Source organism: Chroicocephalus ridibundus, chromosome 4, assembly GCF_963924245.1.
Source record: "Chroicocephalus ridibundus chromosome 4, bChrRid1.1, whole genome shotgun sequence".
Classification (NCBI taxonomy): Eukaryota; Metazoa; Chordata; class Aves; order Charadriiformes; family Laridae; genus Chroicocephalus; species Chroicocephalus ridibundus.
Window position 1 is genome coordinate 1,804,341 of NC_086287.1, and position 26,372 is coordinate 1,830,712.

The 26,372-nt window shown below is 46.3% G+C and overlaps 5 protein-coding genes across 5 annotated transcripts in view; 3 read left to right on the forward strand and 2 right to left on the reverse strand.

The window, feature by feature from the left end:
• The window catches only part of LOC134514990 (olfactory receptor 9G19), a 1,837-nt gene extending 1,503 nt beyond the window's left edge, over positions 1-334 (reverse strand). The window contains exon 1 of the mRNA XM_063333468.1: positions 201-334. Coding sequence (XP_063189538.1) covers positions 201-250 — 50 coding nt within the window. The 5' untranslated portion in view covers positions 251-334. The remainder of the gene's footprint in view (positions 1-200) is intronic.
• A 3,966-nt stretch (positions 335-4,300) lies between these two features.
• LOC134514973 (olfactory receptor 5AR1-like) lies at positions 4,301-7,385 on the forward strand. The gene is made up of 2 exons (XM_063333438.1): positions 4,301-4,327; positions 6,489-7,385. The coding sequence occupies exons 1-2, from the start codon at positions 4,301-4,303 to the stop codon at positions 7,383-7,385; spliced, it is 924 nt and encodes a 307-aa protein (XP_063189508.1).
• Positions 7,386-11,022: 3,637 nt separating this feature from the next.
• Positions 11,023-11,958, forward strand: LOC134514988 (olfactory receptor 5T17-like). Its single transcript, XM_063333467.1, is given in 1 exon segment — positions 11,023-11,958. A coding segment is annotated over 1 exon segment (921 nt). The 5' UTR covers positions 11,023-11,037.
• A 3,408-nt stretch (positions 11,959-15,366) lies between these two features.
• On the reverse strand, positions 15,367-16,302 carry LOC134514969 (olfactory receptor 5AP2-like). Its single transcript, XM_063333434.1, has one exon. The coding sequence runs from the start codon at positions 16,300-16,302 to the stop codon at positions 15,367-15,369; it is 936 nt and encodes a 311-aa protein (XP_063189504.1).
• A 5,481-nt stretch (positions 16,303-21,783) lies between these two features.
• On the forward strand, positions 21,784-24,871 carry LOC134514179 (olfactory receptor 5AP2-like). Its single transcript, XM_063331588.1, has 2 exons — positions 21,784-22,695; positions 24,788-24,871. Exons 1-2 carry the CDS (start codon positions 21,784-21,786, stop codon positions 24,869-24,871), a joined length of 996 nt encoding a protein of 331 aa, XP_063187658.1.
• The last annotated feature ends 1,501 nt before the right edge of the window (positions 24,872-26,372 follow it).

Sequence of the window (26,372 nt, forward strand, 5' to 3'; positions counted from 1 at the left end):
CATCACTGCCAGCATGTAGCACTCGGTGTAGGCCAAGCCACCGGCGACGAAGAACTGAGCAGCGCAACCAGTGAAGGAGATGCTCTTGTCCTCGGAGACACAGTTCAGCAGGATCTTGGGAGTGTAGATGGAGGAATACCAGAGATCCAGGAAGGACAAGTTCCCAATGAAAAAGTACATTGGGGTGTGGAGCCGTGAGCTACGGCGTATCGCCCACAAGGGTGGTGACGTAGGCTGAGGTGAACACCATGAACAAGGGAAGCTGCAGCTTTGGGTCAGTGGTGAACCCCAGGAGGATGAAGCTGGTGACCGAACTGTGGTTCCTCCCCTCCGTGGGCACAGGAATGGGACTGATCTGGAGGCATGGATCACGGCAGATATTTGATATTTGCAGTGCGGGGTCTGGGGACACCACCAAAGAGAAGGGCTTCCATGTTGCTGGTGTGGCTCTCAGTACCAAAATGCAGCTACACACACACACACACGCGCGTGTGCGCGAAAGAAGAAAGCAGAGCAAATTTTGTATTGCGAAGGGCTGTGCTGTTATGGTTTTCGGTTGTGCTATTTTATATCAAACAGCAGTTTGGTGTTTTCATCACTTTGAATCACTTCGAAGGCTTCATTTTCTGTGAACACACGTACATACGCACATTGGGTGTGGTGCTATGCATACAGGTGTGCACACAAGCAGTTCCTATGTATTGCGTATAACGCATTAAATTCTTAATAAAATATATATAGGAAACAGGATGTGAAAATATGAGTACATACTTGTACGCATGTGTATGTGTATATCTCTCTCTGTAAGTGTTTGCTGACTGTGCGTTCCCCGACTTTTGTGAATGGGAAGCCTCAATCTCAGCGTTGCACTAAATTTCCCATACATTGGGACTCCTTAATTTGAAGTACGCATGGAGGAAGTGGAGATACCCGTTGAGGACAAACACGTGTAGGTTTGCCATCTGGTACCAACCAACGCGGCTCCATTAGATTTGTTTTCAGGAGTCATACCAGTAAAAGCACCGTCTCGTTAAGTTTTCTGTTTTGCATGAGCAAACATTGAATGGTTGGATGAACGCCCTGAAACTCACCATTACAAATGTGCGTATCTGGAAAGATCTCTATTTTTAGGCATTACTAGACATTACATTACTAAAACCAGCAGTCATTCTGGGTGTGCATGTGTTTGCACACCCGAGCATGGGCACGCTTGCGCCTACAGAAGTTGGAATTCATCTCACCTGACATTTTCAGTCTAAAACCTACGTATTTAAGCTCTTTCATAGCCAATCGAAGCGATAGACTCTTCCATAGGGAGATTAGAACATGACTTGTGTCCTGCTGCTTCCTTGCAACTTCCCCCGTGCTCCAACCAGGCTTGTGAAGACCTTCCAGGTGCCCCTGGTGCTGGCTGCTTCTCAGAGGTGCCGCGGTCGGCTTGATGATTTTCTCATCTGGCCTCCCATGTTGATTCTAATGTTTCTCATCAGGTAACACAAGGGGTGGGCAGGGAGATGAGGAGACAAAAAAAGGAAAAAAGAATCCCCTTGAAGATTCATCTTCTTGGCTATCGGTGACACCATATCCCTTATTGTCCCTTTTTGCTCATGGTCTTGTCCAGGCAAGCCCAGATGGGATCACAAGTTTAGAGATCACAAGAACAAAGGCGTGATGACAGTCTCCGTGTGACATCCCCACACTGGCTCATCTCACAGGGCAGAGGAAGCAAGTTTGTCCTTGTCTGTCCCAGCAACGTCCACGGTGGGTGGCTGCGGATATTTATGTGGTGTCTTCTGCTTTTCCTTAAGGACCCGGTCCCTAACACGTGTAGTTCAGCTATTCAGTATGGCCTTTGCACCAAACCAAGTGTTTCTGCACAGTTGTGCATCCCACGGAGATAGAATCATAGAATGGTTAGAATTGGAAGGGACCTTAAAGACCATCCAGTGCCACCCCCTGCCCTGGGCAGGGACACCTCCCACCAGCCCAGGTTGCTCCAAGCCCCGTCCAACCTGGCCTTGAACCCCTCCAGGGATGGGGCAGCCACAGCTTCTCTGGGCAACCTGGGCCAGGGGCTCACCACCCTCACAGCAAAGAATTTCTTCCCCAGATCTCATCCAAATCTCCCCTCTTGCAGTGGAAACCCCTTCCCCCCTTGTCCCATGGCTCCCCTCCCTGCTCCAGAGTCCCTCCCCAGCTTTCCTGGAGCCCCTTGAGGGCCTGGAAGGGGCTGGAAGGTCTCCCCGGAGCCTTCTCTTCTCCAGGCTGAACCCCCCCAGCTCTCTCAGCCTGTCCTCCCAGCAGAGGGGCTCCAGCCCTCCCAGCATCTCCGGGGCCTCCTCTGGCCCTGCTCCAACACCTCTGTGTCCTTCTGCTGTTGGGGACTCCAAAGCTGGACACAGGACTCCAGGTGGGGTCTCATGAATGCGGAGCAGAGGGGCAGAATCCCCTCCCTCAACCTGAGTTACCCCCTGCACCCTAGACAGAGAATTTTCCGAGCTTTCATGGCTCTCAAAGTCACCTGCTCATTATTTTCAGCCCACCTCAAGAACGTCCAAGTTATTTGCATTTAGTTAATTATATCTTCTTACCAGTCTGAATCCAGGAGGAAACAAGAGCTCTTCCTAGGAGTCTCCCAGAACATCCTTCACCCCCATGTTCCTCAGGCTGCGGATCAGGGGGCTCAGCATGGGATTCACCAGGGTGTAGACAATAGACACCACTTTGTCCTGCTCCAGGGACTCTGCAGTCACTGGGGAGAAGTGGGAACTTTTAGTAAGTATTGAGATAAGCTGTTTGGGATGTTTATTTTGGAGCAAGATGAAATGCTTCCTAGAGTTCCTGGCAACGGGGTGGAGAATGGTCAGATGAAGCAGTCCGCACCTGTAGATGACAACATTCATGCTCAGACTCAACAGCTGGTATGCTAAATAAAACCACCGGGGTAGCTACAAATGAGGTGGAAAAGAAAAAAGAAAAACAACACAAACACAACACAACAACCCCATAATTAGCTTTTCATTTCTCAAAAAAACGCTGTTTCCAATTTCGTTTTGGCATTTCCTTCAGGAGTCCTGTAGGCTGGGATGCGCGAGGAGAAATCCCACGCCAAACCAGGGGACTGGCCGTGGTGACGAGCAACGGCCCGTGCACCGCGTGCCAATGCCACTGAACGATTCATTTCACGCCTTATCATTTTATTTTATTTGATTTTTCCCTTTGAGCAATTCAGTGCTCCTCAAGTCAGCGTTGAAATAATATAGATTTAGGTGGGAGGAAATTAAACTTCAAGCACAGTTTATGAGCATATTTGGAAGGAGCCACGCGCTGCCGTTAACCCATGAAGACCGGCTGGTTTCCAAACATGAAAGATATGCCCCAGCCAAGTGTCAAATCCACTTAATGAATTTTTCTGGGTGTCTTCTCTCATTTTCAGGACAAGTTTTTGGGAGCTGCAGTCTTAGGGAGAGAAGCCACACAGACCCTCGCTGCCTTTTTTTTTGGGGTAGGTTTTCTTTCTGCCTTCCTTTAAATTAAAGTTCATTAGAGGATTTTTGGCATCGTTGCCCACTTGAGCACAGATTGTGTTTTTATATACTTCCTGAGTGACTAAGATTCAATGAAGAGAAAAAGGACGGCGAGTAAAAACAATAACACAGACACAATCTGGCAGACTTCATAACATTTCAAACTGATGATGCTTTCGAAACTACCTTCGCCATCTGCCAGAAAATGCCGCTCTTGTCCCCCTAAACACAAATTCTGCTGAAAATCTGGGCAGCTGGTGAATAATACAGCATTTAGGTAAGCTGTGAATATGGGATCGGGTCGATCTTTGGTGAGTTCATTGACAGATAAAGGCAGAGTGACTTGAGAAGGGGAAATTATGAGCTGGTCGTGTTCAACTGGTCCTAAGAGCTGCCCGTATCCCAGAGGGATGCAATAGCTGGAGTGGCTGTCGACAGCCTGCTAAGGGTTTTGGCCCCAAGTCTCATTAGGAAAAAATAATATTGAAGAAAAAAGTCTGCCGTGGAAGTTGATAGAGGACCTACTTGTGAGAAAAGTTATAGAATCATAGAATCATGGAATGGTTTGGGTTGGAAGGGACCTTGAAGACCATCCAGTCCCACCCCCTGCCCTGGGCAGGGACACCTCCCACTAGACCAGGTTGCTCCAAGCCCTTATCATAACATTGTGAAAATAATTGGTGCTTTTCTTTATATATTCATATATTTTACTAGATGATGTCATCCCTCTTGGCCATGGGGCCATCGGCAGCAGCTGTGAAGTGACGGCGATGATGAGAGATTGTCACCAGGCACCCTGGGTACACGCAGAGTTTGTCTGAGGGGGTTTAAAAGCTCTGAATTCTCACTGTCAAAAGAAATACACATATGGACAGACGATATCATTCCTGCTAGTAATGGCAGGGATGAGCGGTCTCTGAAACGCAGCCGTTGGAGGTTCTGAAAGTTGCAACCTTCTCAAACAAACCAATACAGAGAGACCAGCAGCTCTGGACACTAAATCTCTTGGAGAAAGTGGGTAGGAAAGTGTTTCGTGAATCCACACGTCAAGGCCAGAGTAGATCATACGTGTCATGGCACTTGGACCCATTGGATGGATCTCAGGGAAAAGAATTTTGTTTAGGTAAGATGCAGTTCTGGTATTGATTTGAGTTTAGGTGATTGCCATTGCCTTGTTCTTCCCACTAACGCTCATAACAAAAATAATAATAATAAAAAAATATAATATCAAAAACGTAGTGGTGGGGCAGTTGCTCTCTTATCAAAGCCGGAAAAGGCAAAGATCAACATTTGGGGTGGGTTTTGGAGCAAGAGGGTGCTAACAACGAGAGATGATGACAGCAGAAATGGTTGCAAGAAGTATCTTTGCATTGACAAAATCCAGCTTAAGTGGCACTAGGAAAGATGCTTGAGAAAGAAAATAACCAGGCTTGACTGCCGAAAAATTTGGGATTTGCTTTTGATGAATCATGTAGACATTCACGTTTCATCCTCTCTCTCTTCTCAGCATGGAAGAGGGGGGAAGACATTTTCTTAAGTCCCAATATTCAAAGCAAATTGTTCCTGGGCTTCATTAATGAGCCTGGAGATGAAGAAATTTATATTCCCGGTGGATTTTGCTTGTTGTCAAGCTTCTGTTCTCCATGGACTGAAATGCCTCCAAGGTCACAGAAATCAGTATAAATACCACGTAAACACTAAAAAGTAGGGAGGGGGTTTGTCTGCTGTCTGGAAGGTGCATCAGTGTCATCCTCAGTGCAGCTTTTAGGGAAAGAGTTCTAAAAAACACTCTCGGCATTTGTTTGAAGATGAATTACGGCCCCGGTCATATTGTCTGGAGGAGCAGCCAAACTCATCCCAGTCGCTGAGGGAGCCGCGTGGACCTGCGCTGAAGATCTGAGTTTTGTTGGAGAACTCATGTCCAAGGTGAGGGCATCTTCTGGCCAGTCCTCAGCCCTGACCCTGCTCTGAAGCAGTGGTGCATGAAGGGACATCGTGGGGCTAAAATAATCACCCCTTCCTTTTTGTCTGATGGACTTGGTGGTGGTGAGGTGGAGGAAAGAAAGGACCAGAGGTGTAAGTTACCTCATTTACAGCAAGGAGACTGAGAAGAGCAGAAGGAATCCTACATGGAAGGAGGATGCTTTAAAGTTTAGATGCCATGAAACGAGGAGACATATTCGGTCTTTTCATAGGTGCCACTGTAATGGCAACGGATGGCCCTGGTGGCCAAGGCAAGAGGGTGCCCAATACCTACAGCACGGGCTGGATTGTCTCCTCTCCCTGCCCTGCTCAGCTCCTCCTGTGCTTGCTTGTATGGCTTTGGCTCTACATCCAAGCTAGTTTCCCCGGTGCCACTGCAAATTTACCCTTTCCTATGGCGTTGTCAAGACTGTGTATCCTGAAAACTGTGTATTCATATCTGTTTTGAAAGAAAAATGCGCACTTTGGCTCTGTTCCATTTGGCAAAACCAACAAGAAAAGTAATTCTGCGATTTCTGCAATTCAGATTGTTCCACGTTGTTCTGTTTTTTTTAAAAAGCCCCTATCATTTTCAAAATGTACCTGTCATTTACTAAGGAAAAACCAAAATGCATTAAATATAGTAATTTTATTACTGTGTACTGTGTATTGACCTTCCTCCTGTGTTAAATTTCCCCAGGAAGGCACCGATAGGAAGCTGCGTAGGAGAAGAAATGCTGAGCGAGACCCAGGTGGGCACTCTCACCGTTCAAGTAGGTTTTGGGTCCAGGATCCTTTCGAAGCTGCTGGACGAAGGCTTGGCTCTTCCCAGAGTGATCCGGAGTCCGGCTGACATTTCATGACCCTCCGGTAGGAAGTGCTCTGCTTCCCTTCGGTGACACCGAGGAAGCTGCCTGAATCATTGTCACTTTACCAATCTCCCGCAGGTTGAACGCGTTGCAGAGAATGACACCCGTCAATCACACTGGTGTGCATCAGTTCATTCTCCTGGGGCTGACCACCCGCCCAGATCTCCGGGTCCTCCTTTTCTGGGCTTTCCTGGCCACGTACGTGGTCACCCTCTTGGGGAACTTTGGGATAATGATATTAATCAGGACCGATCTTCACCTTCACACCCCCATGTACTATTTCCTTGGCCACTTGGCTTTTGTCGATGTCTGCTATTCCTCCGTTGTCCTCCCCAAAATGCTGGTGCAGATCTTGACAGAGGAGAAAACCATTGGCTTCTTGGAGTGCGCAGCCCAGCTCTGCTGCTTCGTCATTTTTGGGGTCACTGAGTGCCTCTTGTTGGCTGTGATGGCCTACGACAGGTACGTGGCCATCTGCAAGCCCCTCCTGTACCCCACCATCATGAGCGGATGGATGTGCCGGTGGCTTGTCACTGGTTCCTATGCCATCGGCGTCTTGCACGCGGCGACGCACACCGCTTTCATCTTTACTTTCTCCTTCTGCCGCTCCAATGTCATCAACCACTACTTCTGTGACATAGCCCCACTCTTAGCTCTCTCCTGCTCCGACACCCACACCTACGAGGTGGTCGTCCTTGCTCTCGTCAGCATAAACTGTCTCAGCACCATGACCATCATCTTTGTCTCCTATAGTTATATCCTCCCCGCTGTCCTGAGGATACGCTCTCCGGAGGGCAGGAGAAAAGCCTTCTCCACCTGCGCCTCCCACCTGACGGTCGTCACCATGTTTTTTGGGGCAATCTTGTTCATGTACCTGCGCCCCAGCTCCACCTATGCATTGGATGAGAACAAGAGGGCCACGCTGTTTTACACCATCATGACCCCCACGCTGAACCCCTTGGTCTACAGCCTGAGGAACAGGGAGGTGAAGGCTGCCCTGAGAAGAGCAGTTGGGAGAAGGCAATGAGTGAAGGACGCTGGCGACCAGGAGAGTATTTCCTTATTGCTGTCATTGAGTGAGAGTCAAAATTGCACTGAAGTCTGCATGAAGGTGTATTGAGGGTAATTTCTTTACAATTTATCTCCCTTAATTAAAGGGAGAAGTCAGGCGACTGACACATTTTAGACATGTAACTTCTGCATGGCTGAAGTTGGGTGAGGTGACGCCCAACCTCATGCGCTGTCAATGGTCAAAGAGCAGTGAGCTGCCCCTCCACACAGCTTGATTCATCCTGTTTGTCTCATTTCTCTGTTCAATGGCTTCAAAGAAAGACAGACTGCACTGGGAGTCCTGGGGGACAACGGGATGCCCATGAGCCAGCAGTGTGCCCTTGTGGCCAAGAAGGCCAATGGCATCCTGGGGGGCATCAAGAAGAGTGTGGCCAGCAGGTGGAGGGAGGTCATCCTCCCCCTCTGCTCTGCCCTGGGGAGGGCACAGCTGGAGCGCTGTGTCCAGCTCTGGGCTCCCCGGGTCAAGAGGGACAGGGAACTGCTGGAGAGGGGACAGCAAAGGGCTACCAAGATGCTGAGGGGACGGGAACATCTCTCTGATGAAGAAAGGCTGAGGGATTTGGGTCCTCCTCAGTCTGGAAAAAAGACGACTGAGGGGGGACCTTATCAAGGCTTGTAAATACTGAAAGGGTGGGTGTCAGGAGGATGGGGCCAGGCTCTTCTCGGTGGTGCCCAGGGACAGGACAAGGGGGAACGGGCACAAACTTGACCATGGGAAGTTCCATCTCAAGACGAGGAGGAACTTCTTTGCTGTGAGGGTGGCAGAGCCCTGGCACAGGCTGCCCAGAGAGGTGGGGGAGTCTCCATCTCTGGAGACATTCAAACCCGCCTGGACGCGTTCCTGTGCCACCTGCTCTGGGTGACCCTGCTCTGGCCGGGGGCTGGAGGGGATGATCTCCAGAGGGCCCTTCCGACCCCCACCATTCTGTGATTCTGTGCACTGGATACAGGTTTCCAGACTGCTCAGGTTCAGAGGAGAACCCAGAAGAGTCAGAAATCCTTTTTCTACGGAGCATCTCTCGGAAACCCAGTGTTTACAGGGCTGGGTGGGAATGGGATAGACCTGAAGGCCTACAGGACATCATCTAATCAGTTAATAACTCAATCATGCAGTTCTTCACTGTGGTTTCTCAAGCTATTACCTGTGGCCTGGCACTCTAACAAGGCTTTTTCACCAAAAACTTGGTTCCTGCAAGTGAAGTTGCAGGTTGAGTTCGAGGTGTTTGGTCCTTGCAGAGGTCACAGCGAGGTGTCGGTGCTAATTTTCCTGGAAACATCTGGGCAACCTGAGCCTCACCTTTGCTGGCCCTAAAGCTGCTTCTCAGGCCATGTGCAAGTGTAAATAACTTAATGCCATGTTGGGTCAATAACAACTGTTTCACCATTTTTTTTAACCATTAATGCCATATTTCCATGGCCCTTAAAGCCTACGAAGAAACAGACTTTCTGTGTAATACACCAAGAAGTTACGGAAAGGGGATTGATACCGATACCCTGGAGGTCTCTCTGTCGTAGCATTAAGAAACAAATAACTTCAGGTAAAAAACACAAGTAAACAACTTGAAAGTTGGGATAAACGATGTTCTTGCTGAAGTAAATTTTCCACCCAGTCGATATTTCCTCGCACCCCCAAGAAACAGGCACCTCTGTATGTAATTCACATATTTTATTTTATATTATTTTATATTATTTTGGTTTATTTTATTTTACTTTATTTTATTTTATTTTATTTTATTTTATTTTATTTTATTTTATTTTATTTTATTTTATTTTATTTTATTTTATTTTATTTTATTTTATTTTATTTTATTTTATTTTATATTCCTCTGTCATATATATAGAGAGGGAGATCGTACACACATGCACACATATATATGCTTGACAGAGGAATACAAAAATAATTGCATTTCTCCCAAAGGAAGGCTCCCAAACCATGTCTCAACAAAAGCACCTCGGAAGTCTCGGCGGATTAGAGACGAGCGTTAAAAAGCAATTAAAGCTGTCAGGCTGGACAGACCGAACGTGTAAGTGTCCTCGCAATCTGTCATGACTTAACGTGAAGTAAGGAAGAAACTCAGAAGCAAGATTTTAACCGCTGAGGAGAAGAGGAGACCCGGATTTGATTTATAGCTGAAACTTTAAGGTGAGCCATAATTTTAAGGGGATATATATATATATCAGCCTTGCAGAACATCATATATAATTCCTTGCAGGAAGCAAGAGGGCAGGAAAACGGCTTCCTCCTTCGGAGGCGAGGGGTGTAAAGATTAATTTGGTTGTCCTCATTATATCTTCATTAGCCAAACCAAGACGAGTTGCTCTCTTCACGCAAGAGCAATAAACAAGAGGGGAAGGAAAATCACAGGGCACAGGAGTTTTTTGAAGGTTATATTACCCGTTTTGGTTTTTTTTTTATATATAATTCTTTGAAGGTTATAATGCCAGTCAGCAGAGGAAACACCGGTTATAATCCATCTTTCTCTCTGCAGTGCTGGGGAATTGCAGAGGAGTTTGGTGATTTCCACAGGTTTTCCTGCCGTGTTTTTTCCCCCTGTAGCTTTGTCAATAAACGGTTGAGTTTTTCTGATGTACACACTTTGACTTTCCCACTATGAATATAAACCAGGCTCATTCATGCCAGTTTTACACTGATCTTTCTCCTGATTTTCCTGCTGGGAAAGCCGTACTCATTCCCCTAAAGGGATTTAGTCACTGTGTTTTCCGTGATCTTTGACTAAAAGTGGGCCCAGTTTGTCCAACAGTTTTCTTGGTTCATCTTAAATATATATTTATGCTACAGCGGCTGCTTCTGGACCACTCCGGAGAGCTGCTCCGTATTTCTCACCGGTTTCTCGTGATGAAAAGTTGGGATGCATTGGTGCATTTCCACGTGTTTAAAATTCCTAAATCTGAATTTTAGAATGATGTTCTAATGACAAATTCTAGAATGACATAGAGAAAGATGTTATAAAGGGAAAGATTTGTTGTACCATCTTTTTTTTTTTAAAAAAAAATTTTCTTTCCTCTCAAATGGTGGCACCGTACCGTTTCCATACACTCCATAAAAACGTAACCCCAAATTAGCAAAATAAATTAAAAGTTATGGAAGAGTAAAGGGGATTTTCATTTTTTTTTTCTCTCTGCAGGAATGCCAGCAAAATAATCTTTAAAAAAAAAAATTCCACTGGGAAGGTGTCCTAAAATTTGAAAGGTTGTATTTTAGTTCAAATTCTGCGAAAAGTCTATTTTCATTATTGACATCACTAATTCGTTATAGGAATCCCCGAAGCCTTTCTTTCACTCTTTCTTATTAGAACTTGGGAGAGTTACACGGAAATGTGCTATATACTACACGTGTACAATAGGTAAATATACACACGTATCAGAACGAGTGAAAAATTGAACACTTGGCAGAATAACTGATACCGAAATAAAATTCCCGCTGTCTTGCCAAATTGTTTTCTGGTGAACGCTGATTTAAAACGAAACAAACCTCCGCTCCTGAGAGGGTTAGCCAGGACAGGCGCCGGGGATTGTTGGTCTTTTTCCATTAATTTATTATTTTAATTCCAGCTCCACGAACGTAACTTGCGGCGCTTTTGGAGAAGATGGCTGCGGCAAATCAAACCGAGCAAGTTACGGAGTTGACTCTTGCAGGACTGACGGATGACCCATGACTAAAAGGGCCTTTGTTCGTCCTCTTCCTCCTCATTTACTTCATCACGCTGGCAGGGAACCTGGGCATGGTTGCGCTGATCAGGAGCAGCAAACAACTTCAGTCACCCATGTACTTTTTCCTTAGCAATTTATCCCTCCTAGATGCTTGCTACTCATCGGTGGTGGCGCCGAGGACGTTAATGAACCTTCTGATGGAGAAGAAAATCTCTCTGGCCGGCTGCGCTGCCCAGCTTTTTTTTTTCATAGGTTTTGGGACCACCGAGTGCTTCCTTCTGGCCGTGATGGCGTACGACCGCTACGCAGCCATCTGCAACCCTTTGCTTTACGCATCCATCATGTCTCACAGGGTCTGCATCCTGCTGGTGGCCGGTTCGTACGTGCTTGGCCTGCTGCACTCTTTGGTGCACACTGACTTCACCTTCAGCCTGCCTTTCTGCCGGCCAGCCAAGGTTGACAATTTCTACTGCGAACTCATGCCAGTTCTAGCGCTCTCCTGTTCCGACACCCACGTCAACAGGCGTCTGGTATTTGGCCTCGGGGGACTGGTGGAGATGGTGACCATCTTGGCTGTCGTGGTCTCCTACGCCTTCATCCTCTCTGCCGTCTCAAAGATCAGCTCTGCCAAGGGCCGGCAGAAAGCCTTCTCCACTTGCACCTCTCACCTGGCTGGAGTCACCATCTTCCACGGGTCTATCCTCGCCCTCAACTTCCGACCGAGGCCCAGCGACACCCTGAGCACGGACAAGACCTTTTCTGTCTTTTACTCGCTGGTGGTGCCCATGCTGAACCCCCTGATCTACAGCCTCAGGAACAGGGAGGTGAAGAATGCCCTGAGGCAGTTTGTCAAGTAGAAGTAGCCTTGGGACAATATTTATCTGCTGGGTTTGTGATAGAGGACACCATAGCTTCCCTTGACACCAAGGATTTTTGTTTCCCCACCCTATTACTCCGACTTCCAGGTTTGGTTTGAAAACATTTCCAAGTCTTGCTTTCGTTCTACTACCGGCTTGTGCTTGTCACCAGATACTGTAAACAGTCCGATTTATCTTCTGTATTTTATTGCATGTAGCTTTTTTTTCCCCTCCTCTTGTTCTTTTCAGACGTACACTGGACATTAGCTCCAGGCTTCGTGATAGCCCTGTCAAAATGCTCTTCCACAGCCACCAGTATCTCCCAGTTTACAGCTTAAGTCCTGCCTTATGACCTCTTTTATTCTCAGGGCCTCACTCCCTTATTGTTAAAGGGCAACAGATCTTTCCTGTACAAACTCCTCTTGCCCCAGGTGCTCTCGGTTCCAATCACACCCAAAGCCACATCTCTGCTGGCCACCTGGGCATCACACATGCCATTGGCAGCCTTTCAGAGCGAGTCATCAAGGAGGTCCTCCTCTTCCATCTCCTGCTGAGCAGCCGAACACAGACCTTCAGCACATGTCTCCCACCCTTTCCTGTGCCAGGGGACCCAGCAGGACCATGAGCCCTGACGCTGGCCCTACTTGCCCAGTGGCCCCACAACCGCTGCCTTTCCCAGTAGGCACATGCCCATGCTGCCTTCTGCAAACACCTGGCAGCTGAATCACAGAATGGTTTGGGTTGGAAGGGACCTTAAAGATCATCCAGTTCCAACCCCTTGCTGTGGGCAGGGACACCTCCCACTAGACCAGGTTGCTCAACGCCTCCTCCACCTGGCCTTGAACATCTCCAGGGATGGGGCATCAACAACTTTCCTGGGCAACCTGAGCTACCGTCTGTGTCTTGAGCTCTACATGGACTTGTTTCCAAAAGCATTTCCTCCTTTAGACTAGATGTAATGAAGAAATTTTTTATGGTGATGGTGGTGAGCCCCTGGCCCAGGTTGCCCAGAGAGGTGGTAGATGCCCCATCCCTGGAAGCATTCCAGGCCAGGTTGGACAGGGCCCTGAGCAACCTGGTCTAGAGGGAGGTGTCCCTGCTCATGGCAGGGGGGGGTTGGACTAGATGGCCTTTAAAGGTCCCTTCCAACCCAAACCACTCTATCATTTTATAATTCTTTAGCTTCTCCATGGATTGGATTTAGTTGAGCTCTCCTTTTAACCTCCTTTGACTTTACCATGCTGGCTAGTAACAAGCACAGAGAGAGGAAAGCAGCAAGCCAACCTCTTGGAGATGTTCATGCCAACTATTTCAGATCCTCATTTTCGGAATGTCTCCATCAGCGACAGGGGGATGCCAAATAACCACCTTACTCAACCACCTAGTAATAAAAGCAAGGGGATATTCATGAATCTCTTACTTTATCCAAGACCCAATGACCAAGTATGTTAGATTCAATTCCCTCCTCTGCTTGACGGTGAATCCCACCTTATATCTCACGGTTTCCCAATTCACATGGCCCACGTCCCTGCCGTTATGTTGGTGTTTTGCAATCCCTAGGCACAATATCGATGCCACTGATCATGAAGTGTCACAACAGCAGATAAAGAATTCTGTGGACTTTTTTTTTTGGATTCAATACTCCAACAAACAAAAAAACCCAAATGAATTTGGAGAATCATCAAGCAAATTCTGAAATTCACTGAAAATCTCCAAGGGCAAAAAAGCCAAGTGCTTCCTCCCGTTTATTCACAAACTCAGTGGTGGTCGAAACGTTTACCCAAGGTATTTGAAAGGCAAATACTTTTGCAATCTCTGCGCACTCGTTTGGAGGGCTGCGGCCAGGCAAAGCCCCCTCTGACTTGCTCGAGGGTGGGCAACAGCTCTCTCTCCTTTAAGCAAGAGGAGATGCAACGTTGAGCCCACAGGGGCTCTACTGCCTGCCCGGCTGCAGAGAATACCGTACGTGTTGTGTTTCTATATTATTTGTGCAAGAGTGATGGCGACGAGCGGAAAATACCTTTTCCAGAGTATTTGGAGGTAGTTTTCCATGCAGAACCATTGAGTGAGCGCCCCAGTCCCTGGCTGAGCACCCTACAGACATACAGATGGAGGGGCCGCACTTCCCTTCTGCTTTGTGAATTTACCTCCGCTTATTTTTTCCACCTCTACTGCCGTCAGCTAGAGAATTGTCTCAGCACTTTCAGATAGCTCAGATGTGAAAAAAACAAAACAAAACATTTTTTCTGGGCCACAAATAACGTATCTACTGAAAATATCTACTACATTACTTCAGTACCCAACTTCTGATCTGGCTCATGCCCACTTCAAGAAGTCTATAGAACTAATCTGAAGTTTTGTTTCATTTTTCCGGTGTCATTTTTTCTGCCTCTGCCTCTTTTCCAGCAAACAAATGGGAGCGAAGGGACACAATCAATTAGTGTACCCAGCCTGAGTTGCATGGTGCTTGTCTTGGAGGACAAAACCCAGCTTGGCTGATTCGCAGAAACTGCTGGAACTGCAAATCCCTGATTCAAAATAAACATTCATTGCCAAAGTCACGCCATATCCCACATATATAGACACGCCAAGGACCTATGTATAACTTGTACCTTTCTGAGGAGACCGCTTGAAGTCACGGAGTGCTATTTGTTCAGGATACCCAACGTTTTGTTTCAATAAAGCTTTTTAAAATTCATTTTAATGAGACTAAAATAAAGTTCTCAATTTGTTTCTGCTATGCCTAAAAGCTAGCCAAAATCCACAAAATGATTTGGCATAACTTTGAGACTAATCCTGCCGGCATCAAAGTTGCCTCTGAAAAAGTGTCTTGCAGTCTTCCCTGCTGTCATTTGCAGAATTATAGAAAACTTGCCCAAAATACTTTTAAAGCCAATATTGTGTTGAAGTTCCTATAGATCCACCAAAATAGCTGGTGTGCCTTTCAGATGAACGTGTTTATTATGTTCAGATAAACCTGTTTTCTGCTTTATACAAGGCGCCTCCAAATTCAAATTTGCGTGACAGTCAAAATTAGCACGCGTTTTGAGACGCTATCGTAAGACGTGATGACCGTGGAGGATTGGGTTGATTGGGTTTCAGCGTCAGCTGAGTCCCTGCAGCTCTCTGTGCCCATCTAATTAATCCGTTTAGGACTAAAGTAGAGGAGTTTGAACTTAAAGGCCACAAATTTACGCATCCCCACGATTATGTCTTACAACTATGGAAAGGAAAATACAGCACGGTGTGTCCCACAGTCTTCCCCCACCGTTGCATCCGCACAAGACTGGGAAAGAAAATGCTAACCTTTGGGAAGCTAAAATCAAATTTAAACTTTATTATAAGCCCTGACTCCTTGAGACCAAAGAACTACTTGCTCATGACAGTGGCAGACCCTCCCTCCCCATTTCAACGCAGATGAAGACTCTTCATGTGTCTCATAAAAGCTTCTTTCACCTCTCTGTTCCTCAGGCTGTAGATGATGGGGTTCAGTAGGGGGGTCACTAACGTGTAAAACACAGCGGCCACCTTGTCTAGGCCATTGTGGGTGGTGCTGGGCTGCAGGTACATGAAGAACCCTGTCCCATAGAACAAGGAGATGACCATCAGGTGGGAGGCACACGTGTTGAAGGCTTTGGACCTGCTCTGCACCGAGCGCTTCCTCAGAACGGCAGAGAGGATGTACAGGTACGAGATCAAGATGATTCCGCTGGTGCTAATCCCATTTAGGCTAACGAAGGCAAAGATGACCTTCTCCCTGAGAAACCTGTCGGAGCAGGAGAGCTTCAGCAAGGGGCCGATGTCGCAGAAGAAATGGTTGATTACGTTGGAATTGCAGAAAGGTCCCCCAAATGTGCAGCCGGTGTATATCGCTGCGTAAAGAAAGCCAAGGAGGTAGGACGTTGAGACCAGCCAGACGCAGACCGTCCTGGGCAACATGACCACATACCGCAGTGGGCTGCAGACAGCAGTGTAGCGGTCGTATGCCATTATGGCCAAAAGGTAGCATTCCACAATGCCGAAGAAAACAAAGCTGTAAAGTTGTGCCACGCAGCCGGCGAAGGAAATGTCTTTGTTCCTCGAGATGAAGGACACCAGCATGTTGGGCATGATGACCGTGGAGTAACAAGCATCGGTAAAGGACAAATGGTGGAGGAAGAAGTACATGGGGGTGTTGTGCAAGTGTGGGTTGGTCCTAACCAGGGTCATCATGCCAACGTTCCCCAATAGGGTGAACACATAAATGAGTAGAAACACCCCAAAAAGCAGGAGCTGAACGTCCGGGCTCTCGGCAAGTCCCAGGAGGACAAATTTATTAATTGTGTGGTTAGAGCTGATAAACATTTTCTTCCCTCACTTGTATCTGTGATAAAAAGAGGATATGAAAAAATAAAAGAAGAAAAAAAAATAGAACATCTCCTTCCTACACTTGTCCGGTTGTAAACGGTTCCTTTGATAAATAAATATTTACTGATTACACTGAGTTCTCTCTTGGAAAAAAAGCAGCTTTGTCTAAATCAAGTATTCCTATGGAAAACACCGACTCTACTAAATAATATTTCACCACAAGTGCAAACAAGCCATATACCATTAGAGGTGTGGGTATCTGTATGTCCATACGTCACGCACAGTACAGCTATGGCTTTTGGAAGACAATGCCATTACATTCACCGACGTCTTCCTAAAAAAATTAGACCTGATTACCTTTTCACTGAAAATATTTAAAAAGACATTGTAGAAAACATAAGTTTGGCAAATGTCTGATGATGGTAAATATTCATCCAAACAGCTGCTTTTAAGAATTATATTCCAGTTAGCCTTTCCGTGGACTTTTCTGCAAAAAATGCCGTGCTTGAGAAATGCAAAGCGTTTACACCCTGTTGCTCATGGTAATGAAATACTTGCTTTACAAGAAAAAAAGACATTGATCTCCCCTGTTTTCGGCACTGCTCTGAGGCATCTGTCCTCTACATTATCTAAAGAATAAAGCCAGGTAACACGGATCACAGAATCACAGAATCATTTAGGCTGGAAGAGACCCTTGGGATCATCGAGTCCAACCATCAACCCCACTCTACAAAGTTCTCCCCTACACCATATCCCCCAACACCACATCTGAACGAGTCTTAAACACATCCAGGGACGGTGACTCCACCACCTCCCTGGGCAGCCTATTCCAGTGTCTGACCACTCTTTCTGGGAAGAATTTTTTCCTAATGTCCAGCCTAAACCTCCCCTGTTGCAGCTTGAAGCCATTCCCTCTTGTTCTATCGCTAATTACCTGTGAGAAGAGACCAGCACCAACCTCTCTACAGTGTCCTTTCAAGTGGTTGTAGAGAGTGATGCTAGAGATGTAGGGAGATGTTACCTGCTGAGGCAAAAGGAAGAAAAATATCAAAATGAGAAAGCGTAGAGTTTCACTTTTGGACCATATTTCACTCCAAGCAATCATCAGTTTAACTGCCACGTTTTGGTATATTCTGATACATTTTCTAAACCCAAATTGTACGTTTTTTGGTTTTCAGTTGAGGCGTTTAGAGAAGAACAGGGAATGAGTTGAAGCAATCCAAATGTCTTTTTTTCCCCCCTCTCCCATGACTGGATACTTAAAACTATGGATTTATTCTAGCACGTGTGTTTTCAGAGTTAAAAAAAAGAATTTGATCTTTATTCCCCTTCAGTTTGAAAGAAATTTGTTTCGGAAGACAACTCAGAGGAACCTCGTAAGCATAAAAACCATAAACCTGGAGCAAGAGAAAGTCACAGTCCCAGTGAAATCACAGATTACACAACATTAATGACCTCCAGACATTTTCCCTTGGCTTTTAATTATAATCCCAGTTTTCAAATCACATTTATCAAATTATTTTATATCATTTACAATGGATAAAATTCATGTTGGTAAGTTTGTGATTTATACCTTTATGAGCTCCAGCACGCCGAAATATCCTAAAACCATGGGCATTAAGTTAAGATGCTTACTTGAAAACAGTTAATTTTAAAACTTGCTGATTCCAAAGGCTGATTTGTTAATGACTATATATTTGAAATGTTGCATTCCCTTATAGCAAAATAAGACTTGTCCTTACTTAACGCTTGCATAAATCAGTTCATCTTGCTTTAAGTTTCCTAAGTAAAAGAAAAACAATTTGCACAAGCCATTACTCCCTTTTATTATAAAGAAAACCTACTTTGGTAAGGCTGTTTTCCGACAGAGCCCAAAAAAAGAGGACATGAGGATGTGAAGGAGAAGACCCACTGCCTAAAGGCAGTCTTGGCATTAGGGCTCCTCTGGAGCCTTTGCTTTTATTGAGTGATGGGAGCCAAGAGTTTATCCCGTATGCAGAGGAGAACGTCTACGCATCCGCTTAACCTCTACTAACCACCTGATGTAGAGAGAGACGTGCTCCTTCCCAGGCTCCAATAGCTTGTGGGTGATGGGGCTATAAATACGGTCCCTTGTGGACTCCTGGGAGAAAGCCCCCAGGGTTTCTTGTGGCAGGGTTTACCAGAGGAAAAGAAGAAAGAAAAAAGAAGAAGAAGAAGAAAGAAGAAGAGGAGGAAGAAGAAAAAGAAGAAAAAGAAAAGAAGAAAAAGAAGAAAAATAAAAATAAGCAGAAAAAGTCGAAGAAGAAAGGGAGGAAGAAGAAGAATGGGTGAAATGCAATTCTGAAAGCCACTGTGCTGTTTTGGGTATCTGAAAGACATCACACGTGGATGAGCTATCGCTGAGCGCAGACACAGCGGCAGTGATGACCAGCGCACGTGAAGCTTCTGAGATACTTGCGGGCCATGCAAAGGTTTGGGTCTGACCTTGCCAGCAGAATGAAAATGTGTTTAGAGGCATTTCCGATCTTTCAGAGGAGCCCCAAATGGTTCATAAAGCACAACTGGCTCCACCTCTGGAGCTGCTGATGTCCCTCTGTGGACACCGGGCAGAACAATTTTTCCAGCAAGGGTGGGATTATCCACATTTAGGTACCTATGGGACAGATGTCACACCTGAACCGGTGACTCTGGGCTTCCACTGTGTTCAATGGTGAGAAATGGGCATTTTCAGACGGTGATTAATCTCTCCCAGAGTGACCTAATAGGCCTTAATGGCCCTGACCAGCCTCACCTGGGGCCTCCATCCCCACCCTCTGCCCATTTGCCCATCAGCTCTATTTAAGCTCAGCCCAGGGAGCTTGTTCTTCTCTTGGGTTATGCTAGGGGGGTGCTGGTTTCCAGTTTAGCAATGAGTGTACACACCTATGGACTCCTTTGATCCCCACTTTTGCTTGACTATGGACCTCCACAGCAGTTGCTGGACCTGACCCTGACCAGGGGATTGACTTGGCTTGACCTTGGACCTGCCTCATGATCACCAACTTGCCTGATGGTCTGGAGTCTTGTTTGAATTTGGCTCAGCTCTCTGGGTCTGCCCTACTTGCCTTGCTCAGGTACTGTGAGATGATCCCCTAAACACCGTGGTGTCCCCCTTGGCTCTATTTAAAGAGATTAAAGAGAACAACCCCCTGTGGCACTTGCCAACCTCCAAGTACAACCCACCACCCTCTGCACCCAACATCCCAGCCAGTGCTTGCTCCTTGGCCAGTTGCTCCATCAAGGCCCTGTCCCTACGTGGTGATAGTATTCTCAGTGAGGGAAATAAATATAACATTACATTTATTATTCTAAGTATTATTCTCTGGTCCTTAGTACCCCTGCCATTTCCTAATTTGATATTAGAATTATGGTCTCCAGTAGGTTGGTGACATTTTGTTTTGGAAATGGGTAGGGTATTCTTTATGATTTTCCAGGCTTTGTAAATATTGGTAAATCTTTCCAGTGTTTCCATAGCTACAAGCTGCTGGGATGTTGTCTCTGGGAGATGCTGTTTCTCCATAACCTCACGGCACTTTCTGATCTTGGTGCGTTCTGGCTCCCAGAAGACAACCCTTCTCAAGGGTTGAGGAGGTAATCACTCTGGACCTCTAAGTCTTGCAATCGCTAAGGGAACTTTCCAATTATATCTGAAGGGGAGAAAAAGCGAGAGTGATCAGCACGGGGTGATGTGCCCAAGGAGGCTGTTGGCAGCTTATCCCGACCATCTAAGCTGGAAAGCCATAAATAGAGAAGAAAAGAGCCTCTGGGAGACACAGCCGTGCATGGACATCCAGCACCATGTAGAATTAAAAAAAAACAGGTGAAGAAAAGGAGAGTCGGAATAAATTTGCTTCCCCGAGGTTCTGATGTATAAACCAAGCTAGAAGGTGGAAAACCAAGGTTTTTCTTAAGTCACTGAAGATTCTGTGCAATAGAGTCACGCGGACGGGTAAGAAAGATCTGATTAGAGGTGATGGCAAAGAACTGTAGCACTGATTGTCTCAAGAGCAAAGAATTGCTTTTTCTCTTTGAAAATATATCTTTGCCTAGAGGTAAGAGTTATACTGGGACAAATACAAATATGTGTGCAGAAGAAATCTTCAGTGTGTCACATGTGCTTGCCCTCTCCCCAGGAACAATCCTTTTTGGGGACGTATTAATTGTTTTGTCCTATTTATGAGATGAGCACACAGACTTTCAAGTTAATTTGATGGGATATTGTCTAATTTTCTCTCTTGTTATTTTTTTTCCAGTTTTTTCCCTCAGGAATAAAAAGTTGCAGATTCTGTCGGCCTTGGAGAAACTCAGGACTAAAGCAGTTCAGGCTGAAAAAGGCTGGATCTTTTATGGGAAACCAGAAGAGGTGGCACCTCAAGGGGATGGCGGTGGAATCGGTGGCAAGCGGGAGCTCAGGGCAGTGAGGGTTTTTGGGGTCAAGCAGGGAACTTGATTAGGGAATAAAAAAAGAAGTTGAAGCTTAATCCAGCCCGGCATGAGGGCAAACCGAGCCTTTCTTATAGGGGAAAAAAAGGGGAACTACACTTAAACTGCTCTCAAATATCTGCGTTTGGGACATAGTTTATATTACGGCTTTTTTTCTAAAAGGAAATTTGACTTTCTAACCCTAATTTGGCATGTTAATTGGTTGCTTCAAAATACTCAGGAAGTTATTTGCTTAAAATGTAAGTTAAATGATAGAAATAAAGGGAAAAGCACAATTTTTAGCAAGTCACCACCTAGGCTGGAAGATATTGGAAAAGGAAAGACGTATGCATATGGTCTTCTGTCCGTGTATTTGTTCTCATGAGGTGAGAGCGGTTATTGACACGCAGTTTATTCCTCAAATTAGCCACTTAACTTAGCAACCCCTTATTAAAAAAAAAAACAACAAACCACAAAACCATATTATTTTTGTTTCTGAGCACTGAGAATAAGAAGCCCCGAGCGACAATTTCCAACCTCGAGTTACCAGGGATAATAAAAAGAGTCTCTGGGACATCATCAACCTGAACGGCAGAGTGAACACCGATATTCCTCCAGCTTGCGTATTAGCAGAACAAACACTAACGGATGTGAGCTGCTCTTTCCTTAATGTCCCAAAAACTGCAGACAGATGGAAACGATGCACCTAGTGAAGACCATGGCGACGTCCGAGGGAGAACTTTGTTAGATTTATACTTCTTTCCTTGAAATCAGAATATGAGGGTGGGAGATAAGCTGTGTTTTAACCAAGAAAAGCTTGGTTTAGGATGGCGGATGTGAGTCCCTGCATGGCCAGGTGGTTTTGGACTAACTGAGCATCCTGGCAGGGTATCTGGCAGTGTTTCATTAGGAAATGCCCTCATTATCTAAGGAGCACAGGATTAAAACCCACTAATAATTAAGGGATCAAGTCAGCATAATTGATCTCATGGCAATCGCCTCCCTGCCTGCGAGCTGTGAGTCTCTTGCCCGCTAATGGCTTGGGAAAACTGGACTACGGTGACAGAATTTGTTTTCAAGGGGTTCACAGATCGCCCCAACCTCCGGGTTACCCTCTTCATGTTTTTCCTGCTCGTCTATGTCACCACCGTGGTGGGAAACCTTGGTGTCATTGCTGTTGTCTGGCTTGATCCCCAGCTTCAAACCCCCATGTACTTCTTTCTCAGCAACTTGTCCTTCTTGGATCTGTGCTACTCCTCAGTTGTGACACCCAAAATGCTGCTGACCCTCTCTTCAGAGAGGAAGACTATTTCTTTTGCTGGCTGCTTCGTACAGCTGCATTTCCATGTTGTTTTTGTAGTCGTGGAGAGTTATCTCCTGGCGGTGATGGCCTATGATCGCTACGTCGCCATCTGCAACCCCCTGCTCTACCCCATCGTCATGTCCCAGAAGGTCTGTGTTTCCCTCTTGGCTGGGTCCTATGTGGTTGGGTTTTTTAACGCTGTCATGTTCACGGGGTTTGCTCTCAGAGTGTCCTTCTGCGGCCCCAACGTCATCGACCACTTCTTCTGCGATGGGCCACCGCTGTCGAAACTGGCCTGCTCTGATACGCGCCTCAACCAAGTGCTGTTACTTGCTTTTGGGGGCTTCAACGAGGTCACCACCGTATCAGTCATCCTCATCTCCTACAGCCGCATCCTATTCACCATCCTGAGGATGGGCTCTGGGCCGGGCAAGCACAAAGCTTTCGGTACCTGTGCATCCCACCTGGTGGTCGTCACCGTCTTCTACGGGACCCTCCTCTTCATGTACCTGCGGCCCAGCTCCAGCTACTCCCTGGGCAGGGACAAAGTCATTTCTGTTTTTTACGCGGTGGTGACCCCCATGTTGAACCCCTTCATCTACAGCCTGAGGAACCAGGAGATGAAGAGTGCTCTGAAGAGAGCAGTAGGGAGAATAGTTATTTCCCTGCTAAAGTGGTAAATGGTTTGATGTTTAGGCAGTGGTGGGGAATGGGGTCTGTGTTTTGGGGTCTTTTTTTGAAATTGGAGAGAATCTGTGATAATCCTTCTGTATTTTATTGTCCATTTCGTAGTTTGTTGATATGGAATTAATTTGTTATACATTCACCTCTAGATAGTGCATGTCATAACAGGAGAAATACATACTCATTGAAGAACCCACCAAAGATTTATTTGTGAGGAAACGTCTTAAAATGTCCAGATTGTTTCTGAATATTTGGAGGCAAGCGTGTGCCGGCTTTTCTCCTGGACCTGCCATTCCTTGGGCATCGCCAAGCCACCCCTTTCTTGAAGATTAATACGATTACGAGGCTCAGCCCTTTAAAAATAGCACATTTATGAGATTTCTGCTGAGGACTTGGACCACTTGCTTCTCAGCTGTCTTTGGCCTGAGCCTGCTCGTGGTCACCTTCTCCTGCAGTTTGGACATCATTCATCTCAGTGGACTAGATCTCCACCAAGGGCTGAACCTCTTCCAGCCATGAGATGGATCTACAGACTTAAGGTGAACTTCAGTGCTTCCAGGTAACCCCTTGAATGGTGGGAGCACACAGGAGAACACACGGAGCAGACCAAGGAGGCTCGGATGGGAGAGGAGGAAATGTTTCCCTAAAGCTGCAGGAAACAGGGGAAAATGGAGAGGACCATCGCTGAATCCTCTTCCACCATCACCCCTCAAAGAATGTTCAAAGGTATTTTAAAAATTTTCTACTCCACTTTAATCCTTCAAAGTGCTTTTTATAGTGAATAAATACTTCAAATGATTGTGTTAACACACAACACTAAGTATTGGACAGTGACAGTTCCTAAATGTACACTTTAGTGGGATTTTTCAGTACATATATTCAAAGTTAGGGACGTACAGTAAAGCCATGGTGTGTTACTTGCAATAAAACTAATATTACTAATTTTTTTCTTGTTTTCTCGAAGTATGTGGCTATCTATATCTAAAAGACCACTAGTTGTGGGATTTAAGTGGCCAAATTAAAAGTTTAATGGGTAAACAGTAAAACTGATCTTAGTCTCGCACCCTAGAAGGAACAAAAGACCCTGATTCTTGTTAAAATTAACATGGGAAATGTCTCGGGTGAACCGTGTTGCACGAAGACACAGGATGTTGCATTATATGTGTGTGTATATCCATGTATGCATTGTATGGACAACCGGGTGACCATGAGGCAGCAATGGGCCCTTGTGGCCAAGAAGGCCAATGGCATCCTGGGGGGCATCAAGAAGAGTGTGGCCAGCAGGTGGAGGGAGGTCATCCTCCCCCTCTGCTCTGCCCTGGGGAGGGCACAGCTGGAGCGCTGTGTCCAGCTCTGGGCTCCCTGGTTCAAGAGGGACAGGGAACTGCTGGAGAGGGGACAGCAAAGGGCTACCAAGATGCTGAGGGGACTGGAACATCTCTCTGATGAAGAAAGGCTGAGGGATTTGGGTCTCTTCAGTCTGGAAAAAAGACAACTGATGGGGGACCTTATCAAGGCTTGTAAATACTGAAAGGGGGGTGTCAGGAGGATGGGGCCGGGCTCTTCTCAGTGGTGCCCAGGGACAGGACAAGGGGGAACGGGCACAAACTTGACCATGGGAAGTTCCATCTCAAGACGAGGAGGAACTTCTTTGCTGTGAGGGTGGCAGAGCCCTGGCACAGGCTGCCCAGAGAGGTGGGGGAGTCTCCGTCTCTGGAGACATCCCAACCCCGCCTGGAGGCGTTCCTGTGCCACCTGCTCTGGGTGACCCTGCTCTGGCAGGGGGCTGGAGGGGATGATCTCCAGAGGGCCCTGCCAACCCCTGCCAGTCTGGGATTCTGTGATATATGTATATATATACACACATTAATGTGGCATAACTGATATATTCCACTTCAGGACATCTGAATTTGGGGTGGCTGAAACCCACCCAGCCTATGGGTCTTGTCACTTCCATATGTCAGATTCCAGTTTATAGGCTATTTTCATGGTTTTTTTTCCATGTGTACCTGCATAGTAAGAGGAAAATTAATAGGCCCAAGCCACCCTCAGAAGCAGCGATACACACCACAGCGCATAACTGAGACAGGGGAGATGAAGAATTTCATGAGAAACACTTCAAAGGTTTATACTTAGTTTCCTGATAATAATTTCCACAAATTGGGTTTTTTTTTTTCTTTGTCATTCTTTTGCCAGCAGCAAGAGAAGTTTGTTTTGGCATGGACTGGACTGCATGTTTTTATTTCCCTTTTCAAGAAGGAAGGGGGTGTTTGGAGCTGTACCTGGAGGACTGGTAATAAAGTGGGAAGAAATGTGTCTCAGCAGTGAAAGTGTTGACACACAAACTCCCCAAAATATAAACCCAGCTGTTAAAATATTGTCATTTGTAGAGCTACACCCAACCCAAACACCCATCTGGGGGCAGCACAGCTGTCTGCCATTGCTCTTCTCTGCCAATATCTGGGTTTGCTGGTGCAGGCACTGGTCTGTTGCTGGTTGGTCTCTGGTGCCATTGAAGGTTTCCTGCTGGGCTCCAGCTGCTCCTCCAGAAGCTCAGGGGTTCCTCTAAGTCCTGCAGCTTTGCTGACAGAACCATTGAGGGGGTTGGACTAGATGACCTTTAAAGGTCCCTTCCAACCAACACATTCTATGATCCCTTTGGCCAACTGAATCGCACTGTTGGAGTTCAGACAGGAGGAGAAGCTGGGACACCTATAGCTCCTGTGTAGGTCCCTATGTCAAATTGCCAAGATCCCTCAAGCTGCGCATGGGGAGGTTTAGGATGAATATCAGGAAAAATTTTTACACTGAAAGGGTTCTTAACCATTGGAACAAGCTGCCCACGGAAGTGGTTGAGTTCCCATCCCTGGAGGGATTTAAAAGATGGGTAGACATGGTGCTCAGAGTGATGGTTTCGCCAGTGTTAGGTTGATGGTTGGACTTGATGATCTGAAAGGTCCCTTCCAACCTTGACAATTCTATGATTCTATCAAGGCCCAAACCCATCCCATGTGTCCGTCTCTCAGCCAGTCCTCTGGGGTCTTGGTAATACTGATGGAGAACTTGTCTGTTCATGAGACCACGGGTCTCCTTTGGATGTGGCAAATCCTCCTCCGGGCTACACCGAGTCTATCGATCCATCTCATTCCACCTGAGGTACCATAGGACGTATGGGCACAGGTCTGGCACAAGATGTCGGGATGCTTGTGCCCTTTAGGGGGGGGAGTAAGAGAGATTTATGGTGGGTCTCAGATAGTCCCGGACAACCATGTCTGAACAGCTCAACCCCCACCTTCATTTCTACCCTCTGCAAAGACAGCCCAGGCAGTTGGCTTAAATGTCTACGCTTAGTGTTGACAACAGATAGGTGAATAAATCCCATCTATGGGCCAAAATATGACCTGAATGTGAACTGCTATTTATGTGGTGACTCTCTCCACGCTGTCAGTTTAACCTAAAAGCTTGGGCTCCTACTATTTATCGGGAAAAATCAGCTATACTGAAAGAAATAGCGTGAACTGTAAAGCTCCTGGAAACATTCCAGACACTGGAAGAAGCTGGTATCTATTGAGTGTGTTGGGCAGAGACGATTTATGCTGAAATTACCATGAACGTGCTATCAATACTCTTTGCAGAC